Raw genomic sequence first — 13,853 nt, forward strand, 5'->3', positions numbered from 1 at the left:
TCTTTGAATGCAAAGTTTTAATATTTCGCACATTTTTTAGAAATGATTGAAAAATGCACAAAATTTTGCATCCAAATTTTGATAAAAAACAGAATTTAAGATTGAGGATCAGTATATCCACTAGCTGCAAGATTGACATGATTTATAGTAGAATAAAATATTAGTTTTTGCAGCAAAACTCAGTATTTTGATGTACATGCATTTTCAATATGTACAGGAAAATTCCACACCTGTGTGCATTTCATTGAATGAATAGTGCAGTTTGCTGCCACACCAACATTTTTTTGTGACAATAAATCATACTCTTTTTCCAATTAAGCAACAAGTCATTGTCAATGACATAGTCCCTGTCCAGTTTTTAGTTACTGTTAAATGTTGCAAGAGTGTTCAGAATGTTAATGTATTACCCACTGACTTTGATTATTAAAATCATCCTGGTCATGTCCGAGAAACAGTTGCTGACACGTAACAATGGTTTTTTAGCACTTCTTCATCAAAATTGAACATAGGTCAGCCGAATTGAATTGAATCACAAAAAAATAAAATCTGTAAAAATGTCTCTGAGAAATGGACTCTTGAAACACCGATCAGCCATTTTGAATCAAATTGCAGAAGAAAATAACATGCATTTGTAACCCACTATGAGTGATGTTCTTAGCAAGTTAGAATGTAATCGCACAGGCGTGTCTGAAAAACAGTTGATGAGATGTTCAAATTTTGCAATTTTATTCATTGCCATAAAAATGTTCGCAATTTCACTAAATTTAAACCCAATCTGTACAATCATCTCTGTAAAATGAGCAGAACACTTGTAACAAAAAAAAAACAAAACAAAAAAATGCCCACCAGTCTGCCATTTTTAATTAAATCACGAAAAAAAAATTATGCGCATCAGTAATCCACCATGACTGATGTCAATGCCAAGTTTGAATGAAATTGGTCAAGGCATGTCAGTCAAAGATTAACCAAATCAAAAATAAATCGATGTGCACATGTCTCCAATTATGACTTGTCTTTGTATCAGCTTTGAAGAAAATCTGTCCAGGCATCTTTGAGAAATAACGACAAATGCATTGACAGACATAATAACATAATTAAACATAATAATCCAAATTATTACTTTCACAAATCTCATTTTATCACTGTCTAACATGAAATCACTAAACATAGTTTAGGTTTTCTATAAAAAATTGTTTATTTACAAACATGATTGGTATCAAAACAGTCTTTAGTGTGATAAGTGGAAGCAATATATACATGTGACCACATTTATTTCCTTTAATAATACCTAAAGGGTCAAATTTATAATAATTTCGCTTATGGTACTTTATATACAAAGAATCCAATTTTCAAGCGTCCATCATGCTCAAATATACTCAACTTGTAAATTTTTTGAAAAAAAAAGGTAAACCAGAATTTTTCAACTGGTGGTATCCTGGTGATTGGTTATAGAAACATTCATTTGTCATTAATATTCATGAGCAGCCAGCACTCCCACTTGACTGGTGAGAGATGAAATTCTTGTGTTTTGCTTGCTTGTACTGGTAGGCATGTAGAGGATGATGTCATCATGGCCATGTACATTTCCACACTACATGTAATAATACATGCACAAAATGTTAAATGTCTTTCAACACACAGTCACACCAGCTATGTACATTTCATATTAAGTTTAACATGAACTGGGAAATGAGTTGCACAACGCTATTAAATACTTAAAACACTAAACATATTTTTAACATAGTTTTTTTTTTTATGTTACGTAAATGCCATTCTTTAGGAAGGTATAAAACTATAAAAATATCTTTTTTTGATAAGTTAATATTTCTGTTAAAAAAATGTATAATATACAAAAGATGGAAAAAAACACACAAAAGACTACCATGATGCCGCAAAACAGATATGCTTAATTACAAAATCAATATGCTCGTGTGTACTGCAGGTTTAAAGTACCCTAAACACAAGCATAGAAATTATGCAGAGAATAATTCATTACAAGATATTTCATTCTTGAAATATGCAGGATGTATGTCACTCAAAACAATCAGAATTCAGTAATGAGAAAAGTACACATCTATAAGGTTGTATCTTTTCAATACAAAATATAAATAGCAGAATCTTAGAAAACAAAATAAAACATTAATTGCAGAAGATGTAATTTTCAGTCTAGTTTTGAAATGTGACTGTAAATCCATAATTTACACACCATTAAAAAATGTACATCACTCAATTTATAACTATACTACCGGTATACAGCATAGTGAGATGAGTTATTGAGCCACTTATGACAACACCAGTCCAAACTGATCAGTTTAATGAACAGAGAAGTTGTCTTTTACCATATATATATATACCGGTATATGTATTTTATAAAAGTAAGCAATGGTTAGATAGGTTAACTGTGCTTGCATAAATCACCTTCAAATTTCTTTGATTAAGTTCTGAGAAGATACTCATAAAAAATCTTTAGTTTTTTTTACCACGTCACCTAATGACCCCCCCCCCCTCCCCCGTACTGATTTTGGTATGTCTATGAAGGAGTTCAGCCAGCAATGTGTTAACAAAATTACATTCAAATTTTGCAATCCCCCACCCCCTAATTAAAAAAAAAACCCACAAAGCTTAACTCCCAACAAACATAGCTAGTGTACAGACAGAAAGTAACCACTGTGTGAAACTAACATTATGTGCAGATGATATTGGACAAGACTTGTCGTAACTGCCACAACATGACGCTTCCTGTAATGAAAAAGATTAAGTATTAACAATCATAATGATGGGTCATCTTTTGGTACAGGAAGGAATTGAACACAATTTGAGGGGCAAAAGTGAGTCTTATAGCTGCCCCCACTCTCGACAAGATCTTGACAGCCACTTGCAAATAAGATCTGTTTATACCACACAGAAAATATAGAGTGAAACATAACACCAACAATTTGTTTATGTGTCAGATTAAAAATCGAAATTTTTTTTGTGTGGCATAATTGAAGAAAGACCAAAAGGAAGCGAAAGAAAGACACCGCTTGCAGGTGCACAACACTTTATCACACATGCCACATTTATAGAATATTATCAATGGTGTGTGCAGACTTCTTTGCAAATAACGCAGGATTCAAAGATGATCAAGCCAATTGGCATGGTTGATGATTGGGTTCAATGTTACATTTTATTTTCAAAAAAACTTGCATTTCATACCTATACTCTACTCTAGACACAAAGACCAGAAAGGTAACCATCTAACTCTCTAACGTCTGTAGAGAATTGTTTTTTATTTGCATGTGTTATATACTAAATCCCATACATAGATTACACTATAATGAGCAGAAAAATTTTGTATATTTACAGTAAGTCTCAGAAGTATTAGGGCAGCCAATTTGCCAACTCGCTAGCGAATTGGCTAACTGTTTGGGTTTTGACTAAACAGTTGGCTTTCGAATCTCGCTGGCACCGACTCATGACCGCGTCTACTCTGGGCGAGTTTAAGTTGCATTAGGGGACATAGAATGCTTTCACATAGCCTAGTAGGTACATGTCTAGATTCCCCTGAATGATTGGCTTTGTTACGAGGCTAATAATGTAAAAGTAGTTTCCCTGGTAAGCCTGAATGGTAAATGCGATTAATCTGCCGATATTTACTATATGGGGTAGCCATCTTGAACACTGTTTGAAACTACTGGGTAAATAAAGAGACAAGTTGATAAATAGTTTCCTACAAATCAGGAAGAAAATGACAAACTTTCCCATCTAAATGATCCGTCGGGGTAATACCGTATTAGCCAATCGCTAAAAAAATCAACCTCATTCGTCGTATTTGTGTGGTCAATCCCTTGTATACGAATACCTCATTACACATAGAACACTTTCCCTGGTATATTTAATAGCAAAATCTTCATCCAACTGTGGCTGATGACGACCGTCCCCTGCTGTTATATATATACCAAAATACGGCGCCAACGAGATTCGAAAGACAACTATTTAGTCAAACACAAGCAGTTAACCAATTCGCTAAATAGTTTGCAAATTGGCTGCCCCAATACTCGGAGACTTGCTGTAACAAGAAAACAAAAATTAAAATTCACTGATTTAGCAGCAAAACTACACATACCACGTAATCTTGATTTTCCAATTTCTGTTGCTCACATTCATCATACTGGAATGTTCTGTCATGACAGATTGTGTTATTTGGAAGCGGACACTCCTAAAACAAATAAATAACATTATAAATTAAAGTGTTATTGACTTGCAGAATACAGAAATGGCACTATGAATTCATTTGATGATGCTGCTGAATGAATGGATGTGGTCACAAAGATCAATAGGAGAGTTGATGTGAGGACTGCAGAGAAAGGAACATTAATTAATGGGAAATAAAAATCCTTTAAACAAGATCTCTGTGGCCAGTTGCAACAAAGGGTCTATTGAAACAATGTTCATGAAACAGAATTTCCGTAAAGACCTGTATAACCAGGTGTACCAATTAAGAACACACAATGTACAGGAAATAACTCACCTGTGCTGAGTTCAGATCGCATAGTTTACTTTCATCCTGTCTATATGTCAGCACATCATCTGTGAAGACATGCTGTCGTAATGATTCCAATGCACAGTTGCCACCTGCTTCTATCTGTGGGCACTTCAGAGCTAGGCTCTCCAATAAGGTGAGCAAATCTTCACGAGATGATGATGTGTCCTGGATAAAAACATTAAATTCTCATATAAACACACAAAATTATAGACATTGTATCTTGCCATTTGTTTGACTCACAATCATAGACATTGTTTAGTTCATAGTATACAAAAGTATACAAAAGCAACATACGTTTTGGACAAGTGCATTCAAAAAATAACATTGCCTGCTAAATGCCTCCACGGATAGCCTTTAGGCCAAAAAAAAAAATTGTTTTGTTGCCCTCAGTGACCGACCGAAAAATATGAAATATTTGATCGCGTTTTTTTTTTTTTTTTTCTTTTAATAGGCCCAAATATTAAAAACTCACTATTTTAAGTGGTAAAAAAGTGTTTCCTCTAAAAATTAATGATCCCGGACCGTTCTTTGATCCCCACTTTGAACCTTGGGTTGACCTATATTTAAATAGTAAAGACTGAAAGAAACACTATGATTTTTGTGATTGATTCCCATATACCTCGACTATTTACGATACCCTTTGTTTTCATGAGTTTAAAAAAAAACAAAAAAAACAAAATCTGATCGACCGACCGACCGACCCAATTTTTCAATTTTCCGACTTCAACATAAGTTCTTTTTTTTGGCCTTATGAGTGTATACATGTATAACAGCATCAACGGGCGATGTGTTAATATTAAGCCATGCTATTTAAATATGGTGGAAATATTACAGACCTGATTAATATAAACAGGAATTTTTAAACGCTGAAAAACATCTCATTGAAAAAACTTGTTTTGTGCCCAAGTGTTGAATAGCATACTAAATTATAGGAATCTGGCAGATGTTTAGTAATTAACGAGGTGGCATGTTATGATGGCATGAACACAGTAGTACAAATTAGTGTATATATTTTGCTTTTTTGTGATGTCATCTCCTCCTTCTCACCTTGGCTAGGAGTCCTTCTACTGATATGTGCATTCCGACAATACCAATGATGCTACTAGAAACATTGTTACTGCCCATCTCACCCGGTTCCTTTGTAATAATGAGTTTCGCTGCTGTGACAACCTCATCTACTAGTAAAAAATTATCTATTGTTCATTTGTATTGAAAAAGGATTCAATTCTGCATTAATATTATTTTTTTTATACTGTAGAAGCAGATATATTCAGTGGGTTTGATTTGAGCTGATTTGATGTTGCAGGGATATTCACCGCGTTTAGAAAGTTACTTACCAGCACCAAATGCATCCATTATTGGCTCAGTCCACATGATGTTTGTTTCTCCCTTCTGTAATGAACCGTAGTAATTGTAATATTGACTCAACTGTTCTGTCAAACTTGATGTCTCAACATCCTCTATTTGGCTCCATACACCACCCGCACTGAAATAAAAACAATTATACTTTACATTTTCCCCAAAGAAGTTAATGTTTATACAGATATGTTGTCAAATTTGTTAAATTGTGACCAGTGCAGAATTTCAACATGCCGGTATATATATATATATATATACAAATTCCCATCATATGCATACAATTCAAATGTCCATATGTCTACTAATTACATTTCTACCATACAATACATGTATGCTCATTAATCAACTGTATGCTTATGTCCACTTATCAAATTTCTGCCATGTCTATTGATAAAATTGCAGCACATGTCTTTGAATTACATTTCCACCATTTGCTCTATACTCAAATTTCATTGTATGCCTAATATCGGTAATCTAATTTCCATCATGAATCTTTAATTAAATTTACATGTCTACTAATCAAATTTCTACTATATGTATACAAATCAAATTTCCGCAACATGCACACTAATCAAATATCCACATCTCTGCTAATCACCCTTTTTCACCATATTCAAATGCTCAGTATATGCCTCTCATCCAATTACCACCATATGCATACTAATCAAATTCTTTCATACATCTACTAATCAAATTCTTTCATATATCTACTAATCAAATTACCACCATATGCATACTAATCAAATTACCACCATATGCATACTAATCAAATATCCACATCTCTGCTAATCACCCTTTTTCACCATATTCAAATGCTCAGTATATGCCTCTCATCCAATTACCACCATATGCATACTAATCAAATTCTTTCATAAATCTACTAATCAAATTACCACCATATGCATACTAATCAAATTCTTTCATACATCTACTAATCAAATTACCACCATATGCATACTAATTAAATTACCACCATATGCATACTAATCAAATTCTTTCATAAATCTACTAATCAAATTACCACCATATGCATACTAATCAAATTCTTTCATAAATCTACTAATCAAATTCTTTCATACATCTACTAATCAAATTACCACCATATGCATACTAATCGAATTACCACCATATGCATACTAATCAAATTCTTTCATAAATCTACTAATCAAATTACCACCATATGCATACTAATCAAATTATTTCATAAATCTACTAATCAAATTCTTTCATAAATCTACTAATCAAATTACCACCATATGCATACTAATCAAATTACCACCATAAACCTACTAATCAAATTCTTTCACACATCTACTAATCAAATTTCCACTATATGCATACTAATCAAATTTCTACCATATGTCTACTAATCAAATTTTCACTATATGTCTATTAATCAAATTTCCACCATATGCCTGCTAATCAAATTAAATTTACTTACTCGCAGGCTATCTGCTTTGTGATTGCTGTTTCTGCATACTGTCCAATAGAGTATGTAAAAATGGTTGCAATTTTATTTCCATCTGAGCTACAAGGTGGACAGGCGAGAAAATGATTGTCATGAGATTAACAGAGTGTATGTGTAACATCACATCTCATGTTTTACTTGATCACATCATTTTGTTTTAATGTCAATATTATACATTTGGTGTTTGGTTATGCAATGTATGTTAAAAGACCAACTAGAGAACGGATCAGAGTGTCACTTTAAGTGACTAATCTTTGGTAGCAAGGACAAACTCACATTTACTGTATATTGTTATATATTTGTCACTGTATCACCATATGTTACAGCGTGCCATAATTTTGCAGAATTGCACGGGGGTATCTGCATCCTGCTTTAAATAAAGTGCATTCCAAATATTGAACGATTACATGGTATTTCCAAAAAGGCGGACAATTTTGAAAATGAAGTTCATAGCGTGAAAGTTCTAACAATTTTCACCATCTTGCTCAGTTCAGGGATTCCTGCACCAATCGGTTGAGGCTATTATGAGGATACTGCAAAGTATGCAATCAGACAGTACACGGTCAGAGGTAGCGTGGGGGGTTGATACTCCTACTTTTACTACTCCAATAACCTCATAGTATGTAGAAGTTAATTCCTGTTGATCAAAAACCGAACTGAAATAATTTTACGCAAATATCATGCCACAATGTTCGACTCACATAAAACTAAGTTGTATGACAGCAGAATTTATCAGATAAAACTTACTCGGTATTGAACTGCTGTACAATATTACGTAACTTTGCAGCATCTGTCTCTCCTCTAGTCGGTGCGCCATCCGTTAGGAACAGCACGGTTTTATGACAGTTAGCGGTCCTACCAACTCTTGCTGATCTATCTAAGATATCAAAGGCTAGCCGGAATCCCGCTTCAAAGTTAGTATGCAAGTCCAATGTCACTTTATCAAGCTCTTCCTAGGAGAGTAGAAAAGTTAAAGTTGATACATAGCTACACCAAATATTCAAACAATATGGGAAATACCATAGATTTGAGTTATCTAAAACTCTATCTAAAAATATGCGTGAGGTCATTTGATTTGAACAAACGAATCAGTAGTCAAAACTAGAATAGCAAAAATGTATTATTTATATCAGTTATGGCATTGAAATACGTTTGCACTGTTCTTTGTTTAGATAGTAAACTTCCCTGGAGTTCATAACATATCTCTGAAAATCCACAAACGTAATATACTTGTAGTTGGGTTTGAACATATTTCTAACATGTGCTCACATTTTCTGCATTTATTATGTTCCACACCTTATTAAAGCGGGGGAGTCATCACCTACGCGTGCGTCAGGTGGCCATAGCATGTCATTGTTTACAAACAAGTGTCTACCCATGAGCTTGGGACTCAATTCCCGCGCGTGCGCAGGTGACGACCCTCTCGCTTTAAACAATATTCTAAGACCATGCTAATTATATTTTTAGTAAGATCATGCAATCATGATCAATGTTATTAGAATTCACAAAATACAAGTAATTTTTCCATATTTTTTTTTTAATTTTGATCTATAAGTTATAGTGGGTTATTAAGTCCATTTGGTCCAAAATTAGAGTTAACAGACAGGGATGAAATGATCACTACCGGTATTTGGTTTAAAGTCAACAAAACAAAAACAAATAATCAAGGTGCATATGCTTTTCTATCACCTTTGCACAAGATCAGTCTAGTATGTCTGGGAAATTATGTCGGATGGATGGATAGAACTCAAAACGTAATTAACAGTTTCTGTTAACAGACAGAGGTAAAAATCCTGGCTATACAATACATAACTAATACATCATTTTGTACACTGATACCAGTATAATGGTAATAATATCCACATTATGTCTACCATCTGAAACTGAAATATATCCCCGAATATGCAAATTACCCACCATTAGATCAAACAGATTGGCACGTGTAGCTTTCATCAGTGTACTCTTTCCCTGGATGGTCAATTGATTGGCTTCAGTTGAGAATAAGACAATAGCAACGTAATCTGAAAACCAAGATACATGTAATATGAGGTTGTTACAAGAATATCGCAAAGTAGTAACAAAAATATAATCACAAGTGTTAGTCAATTCATACATTTCTCCTTCCATGATTATGAACAACACCTCTGACTAATTTTATTTTTTTTTGTATCATTATTTGTTTTTTTTATTTCATCTTTGCTGCTATAAAGTACTGTAAAATGACAAATATTCACTGGGTTTAAATTTCACTGATTTACCATTTCAGGCATATTCAGTGGGTTTTAAATTCATGGTTTTATCATTTAGATGTGTTCTATGCTAAATTTTACATATTCACTGGGTTTTAATTTAGCACATTTTCCAGCCAGCGAAATAAGCTAAATTAAAACCCTGTGAATAATTAACCCCTTTACAGTATAAACTGATAGAAACACTAAAGATGCAATAAAGTTATTACTAATATTAAAGAAGGCATGAATACATTACATTGATCTTATCAACTAATGATTCTGCTACATTGCTGCTACATGGTAAAAAGCTTTCAAATGTATGGATGTAAAAATATCCTGCTCAAAAGTTTGTTCACATTTTCTGTGATTGTCACTGAAGTCAATCTTCATTTTGGAGTGAACAAACAAAATGTGTCATTGCTTCTAGTTTTTGATCAACAAATTTGAAACATTTTCTGCGGAAAAGAGCAGACTATAAATGGAGCATTTTTGTTGATGGTATCTGATGTTGACTTTGGTTGCTCAGAGAATTAAATAGAAATTAATTTTGTTGACCACTTGATACTTCTGAATTTCAATGAAAATAGAAAACAGAAGGTATTAATGCCATGAATGTACAGAGATGATAATCGTACGTCACTCACCAACAAAGTTCAACGTTCGTAAGACATGCTTAATAGCGCTCTTTGCCAACTTGAACAATGTCTCAGAAGTACCACTAGAGGGCGGTACAAATGACATCGACTCACTGGTGTCTAATAAAATGACTATATCTTTGGGTCCAGTACTTGCAGATACATACCAGTATCTTGATCTGGGATCAAAGTCGTAACATTTCTCTTGTGCTATTCCAGGATGAATTCTGGAATGAAAAATATATATATTTTTTATTTTGTGTAAGAATATATACTAGTATACCGGTAGTTGTTATGGTTATTAAGGACAGTGATATTCATTTGCCGGCCACATTCAGCGATGTGTTGAAAAATTATAGAAATTCAGTAAAAGTAATTGAGTTGTGTTGTCAGTGTTATTCCATAAGACAAATTATTGTTGTGAAATTTCAACAGGATTCCATTTACATTGTAATTCCAGAAAAGTCATAAAAATTTCATAAAAATACATATGGTAAAAAGAAACCTTTCAATGAGAGGCTGTGTCAGTGGGAGGGAATGTTTGAAATAGATCGCTATTCCTGCTAGTTGCATTCTTTGAAATAGAAGTACGGTACAATCATTTTATGAGAATATCATCAAAGAAATGATTCATAAATCAAGCAAGCAAAAAATATCAATACCGGTACCAGATTTGTAGAATGCACACATATTCTGCTCATTTAAGAAACCCATGATACTGACCTGAACATTCCTGTGGAACTGGCAAAAAACTGCCACCTGATTAGTTCAGGAGACCATGTTCCAATTTCTTGAAACGTTGCATCTAAACCTGCAAATGAAGTAATAGCATGAGTATAACAACAAAATATATAAAATCCCTTAAGACTTTGTTATCGAATGATTTATACTAAACAGTCTCAATTTTTTTTTAGATCAGATGTAATCTTGAAGTTCACTGTCAAATACATAATACATTTTAGTACTTTCACCTTTAGACCAACATCTTGTGGCAGTTACCTCCTCACTACATGTGGCACTCTCACTTGAGGTCCTTACTGTTGAAAATGCAGAATTTAATTTTCTAAAATAGAAAAGGAAACCAGAAACAAGTTTTTAATCATGGAGTAATTTTCATTAACACATCTAGTTTTATTTAGGGGTCACCAATTTTGGATACAAAAATTAAAGTTGTATTGAATTTCCCTCACAGACAATTGCTGTCATACAATTCCGAATTATCCAGCTGTACATTAGCTGCACCCAATCTCATTGCATTTTGATTTATCATTTTAATTTTATATGTAACATACACACACTTTTCATCATATATTTTTTAATTTTTTTTTCTCAAAATGCCTATCCACACAAATTTTTATTTCTGAAGTGGTATTATTATGAGAAAAATTATTTCAAAAATGCACCATTATTTCTTTTATTTCAATTTATTTTTATTACTTCATTATGAGTTAATAATAAACTTATTAGAAAAATCTATTTTGAATGATGCAATAAAGTTATACCAAAAAAAAAAATAATGTTGTAGTTTTCTAGTTTTTTTCACTACTGCACAGCGCCCTGTGTTGACAAATTGACCAGCAAAATGTGTGTGTGCCATCAAATATTTTATCCAAAAAAAGATGTGATAACAAAATGTACCTACTGTATTGTAAACACAATAATTATTCACTGGGTTTATGTTTTGCTATTTTCACTGATAAATGAAATGTGCTACATTAAAACCAAGTAAATAGGTAATATTACAATAGAACTCATTTTTTCATCCAGTGTTAAACCAGCTAGTGAGTATGATTTACTATCGAAATATTGAAAATCAAATACCAGTGAAAAGTAATACCTCTACAGTATGTTCCTCATTAACTGTAAGTATAATGTATTCCTACCTGTTTGAACAGAGTTGACAACCATTTGAAGAGAGCACAGATTCTCCATAATCAGTAGAACAAAATGTTCCGTCATGTTCTGATATGTCATTGGTAGTGCATGCTAACTCATTACTGTGTTATGTAAGAAATAAAAGACAATAATGCAATAATACACATATGTAACATAGCATACTAGCCACAATATATACTCTTTTACCACAGTGCGGCATCCATACAGACTGCTTCACTTACAGACACAGTGTATTTGCAAACTGGGATGACTACTCACAAGACAATAAATTTGAATTAATTATAATTTTTAATTTTAAAAACAAACTCACAGTACTGGTATACTGACATAAGGCAGATATTAGTTTGTCAATGCAATCAAGCTGAATGTTGTCAAATTTTGTCAGCAGTTGGCTTAAAGATACTATAATAGTTTTTTAGGCTGAGACAGTTTGGGATTTTTCTGTGATTTGTAGGAATTTAAAAAACACCTTTCACAACTTTAATATTTTCTTCTTAGGTTAAGGTCAGATTGAAGATGGTAGACATTGCTAAATTAGTTGTAATTATTTTATTATTAGTTGTAAGCCAGCTTACTATGAGCTGTTTAATCACAATTATTCTGTTTTATTCAAATATCATTTCGTCTCAATGCCATTTTGACCCAAGATTATACCATTCTCTCAACATTTTGTGTAAGTTTGTGTACAGAAAAAATGTGTGAACCAGCAAATTATATATTATTAATCACTATATTTTTAAAGGTTGTGCCTATGAAATCACTTTTAATTAAAATAATAAGCTGTTGATGCATATATACACTAACATATCAACTCAGTGCGCCATTAAATTAATTAATCTTGTTGTATGATTACCATATACTGGGTATATAAAAAACAAATTGTCAGTGATATGGCGCCAATTGTCAGGGATATGGCAGTTTATTTTCATACTTTCTAAATCGTGGGAAGTAATAGATAATACTCGACTTTATTTGTAACAATCTTTTCGAATTAGTTAACTAGAACCAAACGTACTTTTTAAATTGTAGGGTCGGAAAATTTCATTGCGCGATTTAGACCCGATCTTTCCGACTTACTTATTTTAAATTGCGGGACATAACATTTCGATGCGGTAATCACCTTCAATAAACTGTCACAAAACAAAACTGTCACTGGGACGAAACAGTATTGGGACTGAACACCATTGGGAAAAACATCGTTTCGACGAATCTATCTGGGTGAAACGACAAATATAAAACCAACGGGCACATTTGAGTATCTCGAGAATCTATTCTATTTCGCCAAATAAACACGGCGACGACAACAATAACACAGTGGTCTAACCTCGAAGAAAGGTATGAACAATCAGTCCCACACTTGTTGGAGTAAAGCAATTTTACATCAGCTGCAAGCCGATCGACGTTTACTTCTATTTCTCTCAAATAACTGTCAATGTCAGCTCCGATCAACTTAGGAAACGTCGAACTGACAACGATCACGGAGAAAACCAGGAAATGAATCGGTAAGATGTCAGCCATCTTACGAAGTAACCTCGAACGCGTACTGTTATTTTATTGAACTAAATATATTTAATTTTAAAACATATTAATTGTATTAATTTGTTTTAATTTTATTCTATTATATTTATTTAGATATTAAATTGTGTGTAATATGAATAAATATTAATAATATCATAATTACAAACAAAAATGGTAATTATTTCTCGGAATGAGCAACACATAAAGTGGTGACGTCACAG

General features: G+C 33.0%; 1 protein-coding gene across 1 annotated transcript; it reads right to left on the reverse strand.

Moving 5' to 3' along the window:
• Window positions 1-1,170: 1,170 nt before the first annotated feature.
• Window positions 1,171-13,632, reverse strand: LOC102805701 (voltage-dependent calcium channel subunit alpha-2/delta-3-like). The gene is made up of 13 exons (XM_085497314.1): window positions 13,439-13,632; window positions 12,102-12,215; window positions 11,190-11,281; window positions 10,942-11,029; window positions 10,228-10,445; window positions 9,270-9,373; window positions 8,100-8,305; window positions 7,326-7,412; window positions 5,863-6,011; window positions 5,573-5,700; window positions 4,511-4,690; window positions 4,106-4,198; window positions 1,171-2,739 (listed from the first exon to the last, which is right to left on the reverse strand). The coding sequence occupies exons 1-13, from the start codon at window positions 13,630-13,632 to the stop codon at window positions 2,623-2,625; spliced, it is 1,770 nt and encodes a 589-aa protein (XP_085353440.1). The 3' UTR covers window positions 1,171-2,622.
• Between the last annotated feature and the right edge of the window lie 221 nt (window positions 13,633-13,853).

The sequence above is a fragment of the Saccoglossus kowalevskii genome, chromosome 3 (genome assembly GCF_978046115.1).
Source record: "Saccoglossus kowalevskii chromosome 3, keSacKowa6.1, whole genome shotgun sequence".
In the NCBI taxonomy this organism is placed as follows: domain Eukaryota; kingdom Metazoa; phylum Hemichordata; class Enteropneusta; family Harrimaniidae; genus Saccoglossus; species Saccoglossus kowalevskii.